This window comes from Prunus dulcis, chromosome 6 (genome assembly GCF_902201215.1).
Source record: "Prunus dulcis chromosome 6, ALMONDv2, whole genome shotgun sequence".
NCBI lineage: Eukaryota > Viridiplantae > Streptophyta > Magnoliopsida > Rosales > Rosaceae > Prunus > Prunus dulcis.
The window spans coordinates 21152161-21171076 of record NC_047655.1 but is presented as its reverse complement, the minus strand read 5'-3'; the positions used below and the strand labels follow the sequence as shown (position 1 = coordinate 21171076).

Here is an 18916-nt window from a genome sequence, read left to right as displayed (position 1 = left end):
CTGGGAATGATGAAGTTAAAAGAATCTGTCACTAGGCTTATTGCCACAACCACAAGAAACTGTCTGATATAAGAAAGATGTGTGAGGCACGCCTGCTTTCTATTTAAAGACTCTAGTCGCGCGCTATAATGTTGGAATATTTTATTCAAAGAGTATAGCCCCGCGGCTGTACTGTTAAAATATTCTATTTGAAGCGTATAGCCGCACGGCTATACGTTTAAAATATTCTATTTTTAGGGTATAGACCAGCTATACTTTTTTAATATACTATTCATAGAGTATAGCCGTGCGGCTATACCTTTTAAATGTTCTACTTAAAGAGTATAGCCGAGCGGCTCTACTGTGAAAATATTCTTTTGTGGCCTCTTTTACATATGTATTATTTTCGGCCCAGCGCAGCCCATCCCTCACCGCCCTTCTGCTGCGCGTCTAAGTTCACCCGCTTCTTCTCTCTTTCTTCTAATTTTCGTTCATCATCTTCTTCATCCAATCCTCTTCTGATTCTTATTATCTTCTGAACTTCTTCGGTAACTCATAGTCTCGTCGCAGCGGCCCATCCCTTTCTTATTTTTCGTTTTCACATTCAATTCATACCCCAGTTTGTTTTTCTTAAGCGGCTCTACTTCCTCAGGTATGTTTAATTTAGGGTTTAATTTCTGAATTTTCTTTCTGGTATGTTTTTTTTTCATATCTTCTTTCTTTCACATTTCATTTCTGATTTGATTTTTATTTAAAAATTGAGAATTTGGGTCTGGTGTGCTTTCTGTTTGCTAGAACTCTGTTTTTCTTTTTCAAATAAAAGAATTTTCGAGCTATAAATATGATTACTAAATTGGGTTTTCTGCTAAGTTTAATTTCTGTATAAAGATTCTGAGTTTTAATTTTCAGTTTTATCAGGCACCAACTGTTGGAAGCTCACGCCGCTTGAACCTGAAAGGATGGTGAGTTATTTATTTGCTTTTGTATTCCTTGCTAAGCTTTATTGGTTTCTGAGTTGCACTAAAATATACTTTCTTAGTTTAATGATGCTGTAACAAATTTAGGAGCAAGCTACATAATTTTGACATTCCTCTGGGGTAATTGCAGGCGACTCTTGCTGATTCATTTCTTGCAGACCTTGATGAACTATCTGACAATGAAGCTGATGTTATTGTGAGTATATTCTTCCTTAAATCATGACGACCAACATTTACAAAGCTAGTCAATGAGATGTTAAAAATTCGTTTCTATATCAAATTCTCAATCTCTGCAGTATAAGTACTTACTCTTTTTTTTCTTTTTGCAGGTTGAAGATGATGCTGATGCTGGAAACATGGAAGAAGATATTGATGGGGACTTGGCAGACTTGGAAACGCTTAATTACGATGATCTGGATAGTGTTTCAAAATTGCAGAAAACGCAAAGATATACTGATATAATGCAGGTTTGTTATAATAGGAATGTCCCGATTTTCTTCATGGAGTACTTTCTAGTATTGAAATCTTTATATTATTTTGTGCTCAAACATTATCTTTTGACTTCTTTACTGTATTTATATATTCTTAATGCTTATCCTTTTCTTTGATGCATTAGCATTTAGGATGACTGCTGTTGCAGTTAACGTGTTTTTTTTTCTTTTTTGTTGGGGTGGGGGTTTTAACTTAATGGACATGGCTTTTTAAACATGTATTGTGTGCCCTGTTTGATGAAGTTTTTGGTTTTTGTTTTTTAAATAAAGACAGGAGGAGGTTAAAAAAGATAATTGATAGAAGAAATACAAGAGAGGTAAGGAAGAGAAGAGTGAGAGTAGATCAAATTGAAACTAAAAACCATTCAACGTTGAAACTAATTTTGGTGTTTATTTTAAAAGTACCTATATGTGTTCTTCGTTTGTGGTTCAGTACTGTTCTATGTTCCCCCTGCCCCATCTTCTTTTTCCATTTTTATTACTGGAATGTGCTTAATGACATGTATGTAATTGGAATACGGTGTTTAAATTGTAGAAAGTGGAAGAGGCTTTGGAGAAGGGTTCTGATATGTCAAGTCATGGAATAGTTTTAGAAGATGATCCAGAATACCAGCTGATTGTGGACTGTAATGCTTTGTCCGTTGACATTGAGAATGAAATTGTAATCATCCACAATTTTATTCGTGATAAGTATCGCCCAAAGTTTCCAGAGCTTGAATCACTTGTGCATCATCCGATTGATTATGCCCGAGTTGTTAAGAAAATTGGGAATGAAATGGATGTAACCCTTGTTGATCTGGAGGGGCTTTTACCTTCCGCAATTATTATGGTTGTGTCAGTTACAGCATCAACTACGAGTGGCAAGCCGCTTCCAGAGGAAGTCCTTACAAAAACAAATGAGGCATGCGATCGAGCCCTTGCTCTTGATTCATCAAAGAAGAAGGTTCTTGATTTCGTTGAAAGTAGAATGGGCTTTATTGCACCAAATCTTTCTGCTATAGTTGGGAGTGCTGTTGCGGCGAAACTAATGGGGACAGCTGGCGGTCTCGTATCCTTAGCTAAGATGCCTGCTTGTAATGTTCAGCTTCTTGGTGCTAAGAGAAAAAACCTTGCTGGGTTTTCCACTGCAACATCACAATTTCGTGTTGGTTATGTTGAGCAGACAGAAATATTTCAAACTACACCCCCTTCTTTGAGGATGCGTGCTTGCCGACTCTTGGCTGCAAAATCAACACTTGCAGCACGGGTGGATTCAACAAGAGGAGATCCATCTGGAAACACTGGAAGGGCATTCCGGGAGGAGATACGTAAGAAAATTGAGAAATGGCAGGAGCCTCCTCCTGCAAAACAACCTAAACCACTTCCGGTTCCAGATTCTGAACCTAAGAAGAAGAGAGGTGGTCGTCGGCTAAGGAAGATGAAGGAAAGGTAGTGCAGTGTTTCTACTGTTTTACCTTTGTTTAGTAATTGTTGATTCATATACTGATATTTACTTTTACAGATATGCGATAACGGACATGAGGAAGCTGGCAAATAGGATGCAATTTGGTATACCTGAAGAGAGTTCCTTAGGTATTTTTCTGTCTTCTGTTAGTAAATTTAATTTTTAGATTTTCTTATGTTGCCTGTTTATTTTATACATCTGTGTTGAGTCACTACGGCCTGTTGAGTGATCATTATTAATTTTCCAATTACACGGGGAAAAAGAATTTGGGCATCCTGAGATCTTTTCCTTTTTTATCCTTAATACATAGGTCCAATATGCATGTCTTATATTGAAGGGTTTTGTTTTTTGGGGTCAAAACTTGTGGTCAGAGGGTGCACCTTATCTCTAATTTTGATTTATATCCCAATAAGAAAAGGAAAAAATTATATTATATTTTTCGCTGCATATTGTGAAGTTCTACACGAGACAGGAAGTTTCCAATAACACTTACACACTTACACTTCCTACAATGAGGATCTCAATTTTCCATTGTAGTGGGGTTCCCATTTACATGAATGGTTGGGATCTGTGCAATTGCATGGAATATGTTTACCATTTACATTCTTAATCTTAATCCTCATGTTTTGTCTTCCTTGATAATAGGTGATGGACTGGGTGAAGGTTATGGAATGCTTGGTCAAGCTGGGAGTGGCAAGCTGCGTGTATCAATGGGTCAGAGCAAACTTGCTGCCAAAGTTGCTAAGAAGTACGCCTTTCGTTGCTGGTTTTAATTATTGTCTTCTTTTATGGCCCAGTGATTTAATATGGATTGTCATTTGTGTTTCTGTGCTGATTTATTTGTCTAAAAGTATGAGATAATGATCCTTGACCTGATATCATGAGCTGCATATTATTTTCAGGTTCAAGGAGAAGAATTATGGAAGCAGTGGTGCTACATCTGGACTCACTTCAAGTTTAGCATTTACGCCTGTGCAGGTAACTTACCTTACCTTACACTTGAAAAATCTCATATTCACAAATGCATTGGTTTCCAAGCTAGCGAGATAGAAAATTCCTTCTTACATTTGGAAAATTCTTTCCTACAGGGGATCGAGCTCTCAAATCCACAGGCTCATGCACACCAGCTCGGCGGTGGAACTCAAAGCACCTACTTCTCTGAAACGGGAACATTTTCAAAAATCAAGAGGATCTGACCTATACAGGAGAAATTTTCTTATATTCATGAGATTTTGCCAGTTGCCAATGCCATGGATGACCGTAGTCTGAATGTATAAATGATTTTACTAGATGAAGTCGTATTACGTTGCCGTATTATCTCATGCTTCAGAGACCAAACTGTTCCTGATGTACTAATTCGAGCTGAGACGTGTTCTCTTGGGAATAACTAAACTGATACCTTCTACACTACTTTCTTGTGCATGACAAAGTTCTTGGATTAACGGGTAACATTTAGCAGAACAATGCTTTATTCATATTTCAGACTGCAATAACCAAAAAATAGTTTTCTGTGGATTGTTTTTTTTGAAAGTTTAGCTGACCACTTGCTACTGGACTGAATCAGTCGTTCAGTTGAGTCATAGAGAAAGCAAGTGTTTTGGGAGTGGGGACCAAATTTGGAATCACATTTGGTTGGTTAGGAATTATGGTCCCAATCAAAGTTGGTATACCTTACAGAATTCATGACCTGCTAATGATGAGCCTCACTTTTTAATGGCAATTTATTTTCTTAAGTAACTGCTACATAGGGTATCAGCCATGTTTCATAATGACGTCTAACAACTAATCATCTGATAATAAATAGAAGACCACTTTAACTGCCACAGCACGTTCCTTCGGAGAAATTCTTGTGTAAGGCTGCCTAGCAGATCTCTCACGAAAGAGTGGGCCTTAATGCGAGTTTCACACCCAAGCCACCCCTTTGATTTCAACTTGAAACATCTTTTTAACACTAAAAAAAATAATAAAAACTATGCCAAGTAATTTATATGTTGAAACTCCTACACCCTTTTGGGGAGGAACTTGAAATCAAAATTTTGTTCTCTTTATTTTTTATTTTTTTATACAAGCGATATTCAAGAAAGGGAGTATCAAACCTACTACATCGGATGGTTACCTTAATGCAAATTATGGAGAGGCAAAGAGTTTGTAGTCAAGTGGTTAAGAGTATTTACCCCTGCACCCAAGGTCCTAGGTTCAATTTACCTGTCCCCAATATCACTTGTATAGAAAAATAAAAAAATTAGGGAGGGTACACAACATTTCCGCTTTATTTTATTTTTTCTATTTTATGATATGAGACAACATTTTCAATGACTCTTACCAAACGTATTAAATACGATCTTCTTTGACATCCGGACGTTTCTCAGAAAACACTCACTTTGCTTCAGGCAATAGGTCCAAAGACCCATCTGTGGCTGAGCCCGTCACACATAAAGACATACATACCCTTCATGCACATAATGAATTTCAACTAAGGACAACATCAAGTGATTATTAGCAAAGCTGTTTGATAATAAGCAATCTTTCCCTGCAAGCATACACTCTGCCTCAAAGCTAGCTAATATGAACATAATCTAAAAAAATGAGGGGTTCATTGGCAGTGCTTGAGATTGATCATCCTACACGCTCGCCTTTGTGTGCCATGCGCAAGTGGACTATATGCAATTTGCAAATGCTCTTCATTTACAGTAACACAACAACCATGGCAAGCCAGTGAAAGAATCAGCATAGCCTTCATGTATGATACACCAGATGATATGAGGGAAACCTATATTCATTTCGAAGAACTCCACCCCCGAGGAAGTCTCCACTTTCTATGCCAATATATTGACACTCTTGACCATAATGGGAACCCAAAATTGTAATCAAGGGGCCTATCAGCCGGTCCCCCTACTATCAAAGGCAACCAGACATATCTTGAGTCCCTTAAGTCTGCCGGGTTCCATCGATCTGCAATGAAAATAAATGAACCAGGAAATGCTGGCACAGGAACCACAAATGTGCTCTGTGCAAAAAATGTAGTAAGTCGGGACACTTTGTTCCCTCCCGCACAGGGGTTTCCCATAGTCTCCCATGGCCCCATGATCGAATCTGCTGCATGGGCCAGTGCCTCATTTGGAGCCCATCCAGTGCATCCTGAAGTGATCATGTAATAAGTTCCTTCATACTTGAACAAAGCCGGGGCTTCCCGATGTTGTCCCACGAGAACTCTTCTCATGATGTTTGTCACATCAAGATAATCTTCGGTTAGTGGCCCAATATGAAGTTCACTATTGTCCTCGGAGGAGTAGATTAGATATGCAACACCATCATCATCTTTGAAGATTGTCATATCCCTACTTTCAAATCCATGGGGTCGTTTGCTATAGAGATAATCAAAAGGACCAGTAGCGTAATCACTAATGGCAATACCAACAGCAGCTTTGGTGTAGTTAACATCATCAATATGCATCCACATAACATACTTCCCTGTCCGCTCATTGTAAATCACTTTCGGCCTCTCGAGAACATTTAATTCGTGGAGATCATGTGTTTCATTTGTTTTTTCTGCTGCTAATACGATGCCTTCATTTTTCCATTTCCACAAGTCTCTGGAAGAATAGCAACCAACTCCTATGATGTCAACCTACATATAAGACGGAAATTGAATGCTTGAAATAAAAAAGGAATACTGACAAAAATTAGAGAAGAATTAAAAAAACACTCACAAGTGCAGCAATGGTGAAAAAACTATGCATCTAATGGTAATGCAACATGATGAGGTCCATAACAGCAACATATGGGTTATTGGAAGCCTTAAAACAGCGCCTGCTGGAAGAAGGGAAAAAAAATCCCTCAGAGAACCATCCAGTTCATACACATATTTTCAACACCCATCGAGTAAGCATTCCTTTTCAATCCCCAAAATCCATATCGAACAACTAAAACTCCTGTAGGCTTAAACACCAGATGTCATTTTTAGCTGACAGCAAAATTAAGTTGTACCAAAAGTTCCGTTCTTTCCAAATTGAAGGCGATGGAGTTTTAAAATTTCACTTCTTGGAAAGATAGTTCTCATTACTCTTTAAATGAAGCTGATCCACAAATCACCTACTTCACTTAGAAAATCTAACTGACAGATCTTTCACTGACATGGGTTGTTCTCACCTAAAATGGAGGAGATTTCTTCTTGTGCATCGTTTCCAACATGAACAAAAAAAGGTAAATATCCATGAGGCTCCTGACACACTTCTTCATCAGGACTAACCAACTGGATGATTGAAAAAAATTCACATGGCTGACTCCAATCTCAATGGGATAGGTGAACAAGAAACCCTACATCTCAAAAACCACGATACCTATCGAACTTGAGAGCACATTATCCGATGGTGAAAGCCCTAAGCAAGGCCTACTGGGCATTCTCCCCAGCTTCATTCTTATTCTTTGTCATTATTTTTGTAATACGCAACATTACCATAACAAGTTTCCAATTAAGCACACTACCCTCAACGGAATTTACAGTTCAAGACGCAACAACTACGGAATCGCTACAGACCATTCTATTTCCAGAACTTTGCCTCTTTGATATTGGCATGTCAAGACCCACGAAGAGAAAATAAAGCTCCAACTTAACACTCCAGCTCACACTAAGAAGGCATGTTATACAATTGTAAATGATAATTCAGTTGTATTTTTCTCCTAACCTGCCAGAACAATTTGTATAGAGGTTTCCAAGGAGATTTTTATTCATGTAAAGTATGTACAGTATGCAGGGGATAAAGTCTTATACAAAATAGCAATGGTAAAAATGCATAGAAACTAGAAACTGAATTCCACAATCTAGAGTTGATATCAAGTAATATGAAGGCAACACACTAAATTAGGCTTATTGAGGTCAGCACAGAAAACAACTGGTATTCATGGTTGGATTATGGAAACAGAAACGAACCACATATGCAATAATGACTTACTAGCTTCAACTATATAACACCAAAGCTTCTAAACAGAAAGCAAACAATTAATGAGTGAAAAACATAAAAAATAGCAATTTCATCCCCAACAGCCTTAAGGACTGATATTTTAGAGTCAAAACATAGTTGAGCATAAGATGGTGCAGAGGAAAAGTAAATCACTTACCCGGGCTGCTCCTTTTTTATGAGCATGATATGTGGGCCCATCTTTATACTCCCCATACCAATAGTATGTCCTCAATTTGTCATCATATAGAATACCACCTCCATGAGCTTGAATAGGATTTCCATCAGTATCCAACCAAATCCTCCCAGGGTAGTAGTAATAGCTATCATTCCCTGTATCCTTCATTGGATCTATAACATGCTTCTGGCCAGGGAAGAATACGTGTCTAATTTGAGAATTTTCATCAAGAAATTCATCAATCAGAGTGGTTGGTCGCCTAGGTTTTCTTTTTGCAGCACGTGGGGATCGCTTTCTTGGTGGGGGAATTTGGATATTTTCCTCTTCCACCTCTTCAAGTTCATGGAACTGTGGGTGATGAGTTGATCGAAATTGCATTTCTCCTCCCATCCTATTATTTTGGTGAACAAGGGAGTACAGCTGAAACATAAGAAAACATCCCACCAAGCTCCACACCACAGCAGACGTTGAACATCTGCTCCCTGCATTGCAATGGAAAGTGGTTGGTTTCCTGTATTTGTTCCTCATCCTCATTTTCTCTTCCTTTTAATTATCTCCAAGATTATGCTGCAATTAACAAAATGCAACCTATGGATATCCAATAAAACTCAACCAAATATAAGTCACCGCCACGCTAACCTATAATGAACGGAAGTAGTCAATTTTATCACCATTTATGAAATAAAAAAATTCAGCACAAATTAGGACTATAACAGTCTCAAATGTTTTAAATTTACACTATTTTCGTCAGTGATATACAGTCATTAACTTTAGAAAACTCCGCTGTCAACGGCTGAATGTGTATAACTGAATACTACTCGGCCAAACTGTGTAGGAAATCAGGGAACGAGTCTTGATAGTTAGAAATAAACAAATAAATAAAAATAAGATATGCCAATAACAAAGTTATATTATTTACTGGAATACAGTTCAACAAATAGCAACAGAGTTAATTGCAAATGAAACATCCAGGAATTAACCAATGACTTAGACCCATTTCAGTAACAGATTGAATCAATCAAAAAAGCTCAAAACTTGTGTATCAGAGTCCAAAACCTACTTGACAGATCCACATAGTTCAACAACCCAGACATTGGTTTCCTAAAAATGGAAAAAATAATAATAATAAAAATCTATACTTTCATCACCCACAAGCAGATAAGTGATCAGAGTCAAAGAAAAGACTTACCTGAGAACAGCTGAAGCATGAGTTGAACTGAATTTCCAGACATGGGTTTGCTACTGATGTTGTTGTTCTAACAATACTTGAACCAAACTGGGAGACCAAGCAATCCAGAGCAGAGAAAAACAGTCCACAGGAACACAGAAGAGGTTGGGTTGTTTGTTTTTTCTGATTCAATTGGATCTGAGGTTGATGATATTGACTTGGGACCAAAGGTCTTTGATGTTTGATAAAACAGATATCTGGAAGCTTTTCAAATGAAAATTTTCCCTTTTTTTTCTTTCCTGGATGCTGAATTAATTCTTATTTGATGAGCAACCACCACTTAGATTCGGACAGTTGATTAAATGGGCCGCCACTATATCGCGCCTACACTCCATCACCGTAACAGGACACGTTACGTGACACACCAAGTTCACGCGGCTCATATTACTCAAGGGAGTGAGATTAGAAAGTCAAAAAAAACAACACAAAATAGTGAAATATAATAATTGAAATATAGAATAAATATATATAAGAAAGAAAAAGAAAAAAAAAGAAAAAAAAGGTCGACACACAAAATCATTAACAGCTACATAAATTTTTTAGGCAAATTCAAATATGAATACACACGACATGATGTTTAGTTTATAATTCTTTTTTTCTTGCCTTGATGTCTTTCAATATGTGGACCAATGGTTGTGTTTGTTGCTTAACAAAACAACAAATGGTTGTCTTTGATGTGTCAATATCCCTTTCCACCTTTTTTTTTTAAATAAATAAATTAAATTATACAAAATAAAATATATAATAACGTTGTGTTAATTATGTGTTTATGTCCTGTAACAAAATAAGGAGGTAGAGATCATGTCTCAACTCTTGAGTACAAAATTTTTAATAGATGGAGCTCTTTTATTAAGCTTGCTTACTAGAAGGTCGTATGTCTATAATTTATAGATCTGTTTTGGAACAAACTCTTACCAACCAAAATAGGAAACTTGAGCAGTTTGCTTAAATTGAAAATTGTGTGACTTCTTGAGAAGCTTGTGATGTTCTCAGACTTACTCATCAAGGAGTACTACCCTCACTGAACATCATCCTCTAGCTGACTTATTCACTAAGCCTCTTGATTTTTCGAGATTTGAGTTCCTATAAAAAGATCTTGGCACTAGACCAAAATATTAAAGCTGCAACACCAGTGGCGGATTCAGGAATGTTTTAGGAGAAGTGTAATATTTAAAAAGCTAAAAGCTTTTAAAAAAAATTTAGGCAACTTCATAACTTGCTAAGCTCAATAGAGGGGCAAGTTCCAGTATCTCTAATGAATTTTCCGACGAGAGGAGATTAAGTTAAAATTTACCAAAAAATATGTTTTCTTTTCAATTTGCAATGGATTTCAAGTCATCTTACTGTTTTTGTATTGAACCCCTCAAAATTTATACGTTTAATTTCTTCCAATATCTCAACATTATTTTGGGTGAATTAAGTTGTGTTTGATGTTTGAAAACGTGCTATATTTTTCAAGCAATTGATTCTCCGATTGTATATAAAATGTTATCACATGCAAAGAAATGGTCCCATGTCATTTACATTTTTTTATTTATGGAAATGATAGTTTTATTTCAATTAGTCTATCACACTTTTGACATTTAAAAGGTATAAACTAAATGGTAAAATGATGAATAAATAAAATACTTTAATACGATGATATTGGTATTTCTATACACATTCTTGCATGCACATCATGGGATTCACTAATATATCAAAAATATGGGCTAAAATTATAAAAATAAAAAATAAAAAATACACCTCACATGGACAGCACTTTTGAAATACACCCAAAACTCATTTACTACATAAGAAATTGGTGTTGAAGTTTCTATAAATTACGTGACTACAACGAATCAACTTAAAAGAAGCCCAGCAAAAAAAACTTAAAAAGCACCCAAAACAAGCCTAGCTCAATTTTATATAATAAAAAACCCAAACAATTCGTTACAAACAAAACGTCTCGGAAACTGTAGCTTTATTAACATGTCATGTTGATTAATGGCTATAATGCTTCACATCTTTACTGTCATGTTGATTAATGGCTGTAATGTTCCATTATAGGATAATAACACTGCTAGTTTACTGTAATGTTGATTAATGCTGCAATGTTCCAGTCTAAGATAATAACACTGCTAGTTTCCTATGACATCCTATTTCTAATGCATGTCTACCCCTGTAATATTCCAGTCTAGAATAATAACACTGCGAGTTTCCTATGACATCCTATTTTTTATGCATATTTACCCCTATAATGTTCTAGTCTAGGGTAATAACACTACTAGTTTACTATCATGCTGATTAATGCATGTCATGTTGCTATTTCTAATGTATGTCCACCAAAGAAAGGATAAAAAAAGAACAAACTAGACCAACTCAAAACAAGCCAAGCCCATATTTGAAAAAAAAAAAAACCCAAACAATTTATTATTAAAAAATTCACGGAGTATTAAAAACAAGCTGAGCCCATATTCTTAATACTACTATGTCATAGAAGTACTTTGTTAATACTCTGTCAAAGAAGTACATTGTTAAACAAAAATGAGATCCATAGCTGAAATAGTAACAAAAGATAAATCAATCATCGAAGCTTAAAATATATTTTGAAAATCAACTAAAATCCGAAGAGAAACACATAATTGAAGTAAAAGATCAAAAATCTCAAGTCCAAACCAAATGACGACTATGAGATGACAACAACGACGATGATGACGACAACCTGGCGAAAAATGAGTATCTCTAGGAGCATCTGATCGAGGTTCGTTCAAGGTTCCGAACAATCCAAAAAAAAAAAAAGAACACGATTTTAGAACAAGAAATCAAAGGTGAAATTATGAAAATTGTAGATCATGGATGAAGAATATAGTTGGACCTGAGACTGGAAGCTCCTCTTGCTCCAACACCGAGAAAGCACCAGCGAGAAATGAAAAAATGAATATGATTTGGTTTTTTGGCAGATTTGATTTTCTCTCTCAAATCCATAGTACAAGGGCAATATAGGTAATTTACACATACAAATAAACTAAAAAATAGCTACTAAATTTTAAAAATTGACAACTGTCGATTTTTGAGTTTTTTTTTAGGTGTATTTATAGTTTTTAAATGATATAGAGTTTCTTTATAAGACTATATTTAAGATTGGGTATATAACTAAATTTGTAATATTATTATTATTATTATTATTTGAATAGGTATGCTGATTTATTTTTAAAATAAAACATATAAGAAACAAAATAAAATTAGCATATAAAAATAAGATTGTCACAACAAATTAGATAAATAAATAACATCATCATAGACCTTGCTAGATTTGGTTGGTATTGGTCTTTGGGGGATGCTTGATTAGAACATAATTTTAGGTTGATCCCATCAAAACTAAATTGGCATCATTATAGACATTGTCTCACAGATCATGAGTCTTTGCATTTAAAATTCATGCATTTACTCGTATTTTATAAAATCTAAACCTCTCAAATAATTTAATAGCTTAGATCAGTCCACATCAGCTAGCTAGGATATTATTTTCTTTTTTATTTCTTTCCAAATGACGGTAACGTCGTTACTCTCTTCACGGCCCTACAACCCAAACTTTCTCCAATTTCAGCTTTCGACAGAAAAATAATCTCCAATTACAACAATTTTGATCAATTTCTCTTCTTCTCTCTCTGAAATATCAAATCTAAAGTCAAACAAATCAAACTCCAATTATTTGTTTTGGCTTAAGCTGGAAATATTGATAATTGGAGGAGTTCCATCAATGGCAGAGGTTTTGAGCAAGCAAAAGTTGAGCAGTGAAGTTGAGCATCTCATTCCCGTCGGCGGTGCACATATTGTCCTCAACTCTCTCCTCCAAACAGCGCCATTGTGATCGGTCCACTGGGTTTTGAATGTTATATGTTAGATTGATGATGTGTTATATGTTAGATTGATGATGTGTCATATGTTAGAAGGTTAGATTAAGTTAGGTGGCTTAGATTTCACGAAATGTAGGTAAATGTATGAATTCTAAATGCAGAGGCTCGGAATCCGTCTTACTATAACAACATGTGTCAGCCTTACTATCAAGAAAATACAATAACTTGATCCTCTAATACGTGTGCACTCACAATAATCAGATTTAACAATAACCTCAAATGAAAAGCGTAATATATCAAATATGAGAAGAGCTTCGGGAATTATATAAAGAGATATTTGGTCATATACCCATTCTTAGCACTAAAACTATAAATAAACCCTATACCATTTCATTTCTATAAACAAACTAAAAAAAACCCAAAAAATGACAGCTGTCCCTATTGAATTTAATTTTGATTATTAAATTACTTTGATACCCTATTGAGTGCTTTGGGCTTTTTAATGAGGTTTTGGGATTGGGTTTGTTTTAAGAAATCAATGGCAGTTTTGTAATTTCAAAGAAGTTAAAAGCCATTTTGTTATGTTGTAAATGAGCTTTGGGTGTGTTTTTAAAGTTTTTTTTATATAAGGTTTTTTTTATTTATAATTTGAGTTCCTATATTAGGTATAATAGTGAATTTCCCTTATATAAATGATTCATTTGATAAGTGATAAACTATTTATCAAAGTAGTTTTAATAACAACATGAAAATAAAATGTGACTTTGTAAAATAATACAAGACGACTTTGAATGTTGTTTTCCTCGTTTAGGTTAGGAAATAGCTTGTTTCTACCTACCTCAGTTTCCTTCCATCAAATTACGTAATTAGTCGATCTATTAATTTTCTTATAAGATTAGAGGGACTTGTTCTTAGATTTTGATGGGCCTCGAGCCTGACTTATTAGGTTGCATTCTAGTGTGTACTAAAGAGGAATATTACAAAACTAATTACTAGAGATCTCTTTTCCCATTAATAAAAAAGATATTACACAAAATAGTCGCATATTTTTTTCTTTCCAAATTCTAATGATTCCAAATGTCGGGTTTTAGCAGTCCACCGCAACTTTCCTTTTTGACTTAAGGTGGTGACTAATTATTTGCATTTGGAAGGTTTGATGCATTAATAGGGAATCAAATTTTGAACTTTTCACCATGTTTTCGTGACTCATCATCATCAGCATTGTGCGTTTTATTGTTTGGTGGTTGAAAATTTCTCTACAGATTAGATCATTGATTAAAGTGATCTGTATTGATCAATGACTTCATTATCGCTTGTCAATCAAAACAGCTAAGAACTGGTTCAAGCTAATTCGAACTGAACCGGTCTTTGATTGATTTTACCGGTTCACCAGTTTCTTGTCCATCCCTACGAAATTGTTATTTTTGGGCTGTGTCACGTTTGGATTGCATCTTTCCAAGATTTTTGAAAAAATGAACATTTAAGAATCTTTGCATATATACACTTTGATGTCCATGGATTAACAAGGTCTTACGACCACCATGAACTACAATTTTTTTTTTTTTTTTTTGGGGCTTACTAATTGAATATAAAGAAAAGAAAAACTATATATATTCCTATTTGTTTGTTTGTTTTTTCCCAATTGAATTATAACTTTCTCCTATGGTGGCAGGCAAGGGGTGATGGCAAACTTCGTGAAGCTTCTTCCCCTATCTTGAAAAACCTTTGTCACCAAAACTGTAATTAAAAATACCATGACAATGGCTAGGGATAGCATGGAGGCCCATAGCAATCTCAATGCAGTCTTAAATGGCCTGCAATGTTGTGAAACCACATCGGAAATTCCATCCTTGACGAAGGAGCATTCTGATAAGCTCAGCAAAGTTGGATATATGTCTAGAAAATCTTGGACACAGTGGCTGTAAGCCCAGGCCATGTTGTAGGAGGCTCGGGAGATTAGTTTTCCACTTTTTCTGCATGTTTCCATGTCGTTTAGGTAACAAGTGATCCCTGAAATGGCCTACACATATGAATTTTCAATCTAAGTAAATGTTGCAAGAGTCAAAGTTCAGGTAACAATTAAAGGTTAAAATTATATAAATAATAACCGGATAGAAAATTAACTAGTTTTGAACTTGAAAAGACAAAAATAATAAGGTCAATATATGAGTTGACATCGTGTTACTAATCAACTCATGTTATAACATGTGTACATTATTATGATTATATTCTAACGTAAAACTCATCGTCAATCACATGTTATAATCCCCAGATATATTAGTAGCACCATATCGGCATACAATACTATTGAAGTCACATATATTTCTCCAAGATTCGAGTAAGACGAATCTCATCTTAACCCTTCAACTCGTTCCCGCACAAGTTTGCTTGTTAAATCTTTTTCTGAAAAATTGTTAGTTTTCTTACGTACTTATGCCAATAGTTAAATCTACTTACTTCTGGTAATTTTCCAACTGGGATGGCATCTGAGCAACTACTGGGCATGTAGCTGTAGTTAGGTGGCCCGGAGAAGGGATTGCATATACGTAGAAGTCCAACTAAATCATCATTTTGCTCGTCTATTCCAAGCGAATTGGCAATTTCTGTTACTTTAGAATTCAACTGCAACACACAGAAATTAATCATAATAATCAAATTAATCATAATAATCAAATACATAATAAAAATAAATTGTTAATATGTTGATTATAATTGCTTTGACTAATATATAATATACCTGATTTATGAAACTGTGTATAGTGTAGCCAATTTGACCCATCAGCTTCTCTGAGCGCTCAGGATCTAAGCATGGTAGGATCGAGCTTAGACTACTGTTGTGGCTGTTTTCTTGAAAATCTTTCAAAGCTGAACATGTATCTTTTGCAAAACTGTGTAGCAACAAAAAATTTGAGAAACATTCACATACTTGAATACACATGTTAGTACCATCAGTTATTATACATGTCATAATTTTGGGTCGATCACAAACACACCACGTCAGTGTGTCACGTGGAGTACTAAAACACCACGTCATCAATTTGTCACGTGGGGTTTAGGGTTTAGAGACCACACTTGAATGCTTTCTAAAATGAGAAAATAAGGACAAGGGAAATTGTTACTCACTTGTGAAGGAAGAAATCGAAGCCAGTCAAAACCCAAATTAGAGTTGTTAATATCCAGCAAAGAAAGATTGCACTGAAAAGAAAGAAACAAGAAAGTCCATGTAGCATAGTCCAATAAAGAATTAACAAGAAGAGCAAGACGGCTGAAAAGAAATCTTACACAACAAGTCCTGGGTACCAATGCAGCAAGAGGAGAACTGACCAAAGCAGCAATTCATCATTAGTTATATATATAAAAAGCAAGAAAAATCATAACAAAAGAAAATTTACCTAATGCTGAAACCAACAACACCAAGTTTACAGCTACAACCACAAGATGTACCACGTATCTAAAACACAAAAAAAACAGAATATCTTAAATATAGCCTTGGGAAAATTTTCGATTTAGAAATGTTAATCAAAATTTAGTATAGTAGCACTCGGCTGTTAGAGGATGTACATTTTGAATTCAAATGTTATAGACAAGAGTTGTTGAATGCGAAAAAAATACAAGAGAAGATTATTTACGGGGTTTGAAGAACTCGATCAATTGTACGCCCATTTTTGTCCAAAAATAGTTGAATATTTTGTGAGTCTTTTCCAAGTTGGCGGGATGTCAAGTTGAAGCTCATAGCCAAGGCTGGATCATAAGGCAGCAAAAGGTATTGCATATGTCGCATTGCGTTTGTTACTTTTCTGATGGTTCTCCGAGCATTTTGAGCCTGGCTCAATATGGCTCCCTTCAATTTATCCGTTGTCTTCATAGATCTTTGGTTTTCTACCAGCGCCAAACTTGATGCAACTCTTCAATTTAACAACCAAGTATGTATGTTAGATAGATGTCCTCTGTCTAAATCAATAAATTTACTTATTTATTACAGAGACATTGTCCTTTGAGACTCTAATTGGAGATGTGAGGTTGCTACGTGGTAAATGGCAAAATATCAAGTTTAAATATGGCATGATATTCTATCGGTGACTGTCAAAACAATCCAATTAAAAGATTATACGTGTTCAAAGTTGATAAGTACTTTTTATTTATTATGCGCATGTCACATTTTAACTAGATCTCAATGTGACAAGAACAACTCTACTAAAGTAAATGCATAATTTTTTGCTTAAATTGCCCGACTCAATTTCTTCAAATGGTGGAACCAAACCGGCCCATGGCTTTAAAAAATTTATATAAAAAAAAGGTTGACCGGACCATTAGACCTACAATCATGCATGAAATGAAATATTGAAATTGACAGAGATACACTTACATGGCTAGAATTGTAAAGAGAAGGGCGAGCATGAAGATGGAGATGAAGTGACGGTCCAAGAAGTCTTTAATGGGGCAAGTACTCCTAATGCTGGAATTCTTCAAGAAGGCTATGCAAATCATAAATACAAGCCCACATATCAACCAAACTCCAGCAATTACATATCCATGCACTCCTGTAAATGCCGCAGACTGGAAAATATGAGAAAAACACGCAATAAGAAATCCCAATTTCTTTACTAGAACCCCCCAAATTCTATATACATATAGGTGAGGTGATGTTCTCTTATTAGACGATCAAACATATTATGTTATCAGATTGTTAATCTATTTATCAAGATTACTACGAATAATACTCGATGCTAGCTAGACTAAATATCTAAGAAAACATTATTGATCGAGTATAATTAATTAAGAAAAATGATGGGTAGGAACTTACAGCCCAGTAATGCTTGTTTTTTAAATCGTAGCCTCCATTGTAAGATTTTAAGTGGCGCAAAGGATCAGGTCTCTTGAAGCTGCTCTGCTCCCCAAACACAACCCATGTTGGTGAAAACACAGACGTTGAAACCAAGAACACAACAAAGGGTACAAGAACTCCATTATTGGAGATAAACATGACCCCAAAAAAAAAAAAAAAGCTGGTCTAATTAAATTTGGTGCAAGATGAAATGGATTAAAAAAAATATACAAAACGATCTTGCCTCCGATCATATGAATTGAAATTAAATCTTTTTGGTAGCTTTTAGAGGGAGAAAGGTGGTGTTATGTTGATGTGACTTAGTGAGTAAGGTAAGAATAGCTTGCGGCCATGGTTTTTGCGGAAAAAGAACAAATGTGTTAGCAAGAGAGGGAGGTAACGAATCATGGGGCGACATTTATGGTTCTTTAGAGTAGAGAAAATTGACCATCTTTTTAGTGCTTCAATTTTATCATGTCTATCTTTCTGCCTAAGCCTCTCTTTTCGCAAAGGATGACTTCTGGATCGAGGGACTTGGCCTTTTATGCTCTTTTTTTTTTCTTTTTTTTTCTTTGTTTTGTTTTGTTTTTTTTTTTTGCATTTGCATGTCTACAAATTACATGTTTCCCATGCAAATTTCTTGGGTGTGGCAGAACGTTATTGGTGAAGTTTAGTTTAAATATGATAAAAGGACCTGGATGGGCTATCATAAATTTTTAAAAAGAGAACTTTTAGACGGTCTTACCATTGATCGTTTATGGAAGCAGACGTGAGTTAGGTCAGTTGTTCAGAACAAGGAGCCCACCTCTTTTATCCAAAAAGAAAAAAGAAAAAAAAAAGTGCACGTGGACTAAATGAAAAATGTGGGCCCCAATTGAAGTAATCCTCATCCCAAAGGAATGTATTTGAAATTCTCCCTTTATTTAAGGCAATGCCTTGGTTTGGTGGGTTAAGTTATCAACTCAGGGGTACAAGTTAGACGTATGGCGGGGTTTAGGGT

The 18916-nt window shown here is 35.4% G+C and overlaps 3 protein-coding genes across 10 annotated transcripts; 1 reads left to right on the top strand and 2 right to left on the bottom strand.

The window, feature by feature from the left end:
• Positions 1 to 401: 401 nt before the first annotated feature.
• Positions 402 to 4401, top strand: LOC117632521 (U4/U6 small nuclear ribonucleoprotein Prp31 homolog). Of its 2 annotated transcripts, none has more exons than XM_034366021.1 (10): positions 402 to 487; positions 585 to 631; positions 898 to 941; positions 1087 to 1152; positions 1286 to 1423; positions 1983 to 2875; positions 2949 to 3019; positions 3537 to 3639; positions 3794 to 3869; positions 3980 to 4401. In XM_034366021.1, the coding sequence occupies exons 3-10, from the start codon at positions 939 to 941 to the stop codon at positions 4085 to 4087; spliced, it is 1458 nt and encodes a 485-aa protein (XP_034221912.1). In that variant the 5' UTR covers positions 402 to 487; positions 585 to 631; positions 898 to 938; the 3' UTR covers positions 4088 to 4401. The 2 variants fall into 2 exon arrangements, with proteins under 2 accessions (XP_034221912.1, XP_034221911.1); XM_034366020.1 differs by having other exon boundaries at positions 889 to 941.
• A 923-nt stretch (positions 4402 to 5324) lies between these two features.
• On the bottom strand, positions 5325 to 9599 carry LOC117631723. 5 transcript variants are annotated; one of them, XM_034365010.1, is made up of 3 exons: positions 9217 to 9599; positions 8010 to 8509; positions 5325 to 6519 (listed from the first exon to the last, which is right to left on the bottom strand). In XM_034365010.1, the coding sequence occupies exons 1-3, from the start codon at positions 9257 to 9259 to the stop codon at positions 5668 to 5670; spliced, it is 1395 nt and encodes a 464-aa protein (XP_034220901.1). In that variant the 5' UTR covers positions 9260 to 9599; the 3' UTR covers positions 5325 to 5667. The 5 variants fall into 5 exon arrangements, with proteins under 5 accessions (XP_034220901.1, XP_034220898.1, XP_034220897.1 ...); XM_034365007.1 differs by having other exon boundaries at positions 8010 to 8666; positions 9217 to 9549; XM_034365006.1 differs by having other exon boundaries at positions 8010 to 8594; positions 9217 to 9549.
• A 4986-nt stretch (positions 9600 to 14585) lies between these two features.
• On the bottom strand, positions 14586 to 18283 carry LOC117631955. 3 transcript variants are annotated; one of them, XM_034365300.1, is made up of 9 exons: positions 17896 to 18283; positions 17458 to 17648; positions 16721 to 16996; positions 16484 to 16542; positions 16374 to 16410; positions 16215 to 16286; positions 15829 to 15979; positions 15549 to 15713; positions 14586 to 15111 (listed from the first exon to the last, which is right to left on the bottom strand). In XM_034365300.1, exons 1-9 carry the CDS (start codon positions 18073 to 18075, stop codon positions 14752 to 14754), a joined length of 1491 nt encoding a protein of 496 aa, XP_034221191.1. In that variant the 5' UTR covers positions 18076 to 18283; the 3' UTR covers positions 14586 to 14751. The 3 variants fall into 3 exon arrangements, with proteins under 3 accessions (XP_034221191.1, XP_034221192.1, XP_034221193.1); XM_034365301.1 differs by having other exon boundaries at positions 17458 to 17632; XM_034365302.1 differs by having other exon boundaries at positions 14966 to 15101.
• Positions 18284 to 18916: the final 633 nt, after the last annotated feature.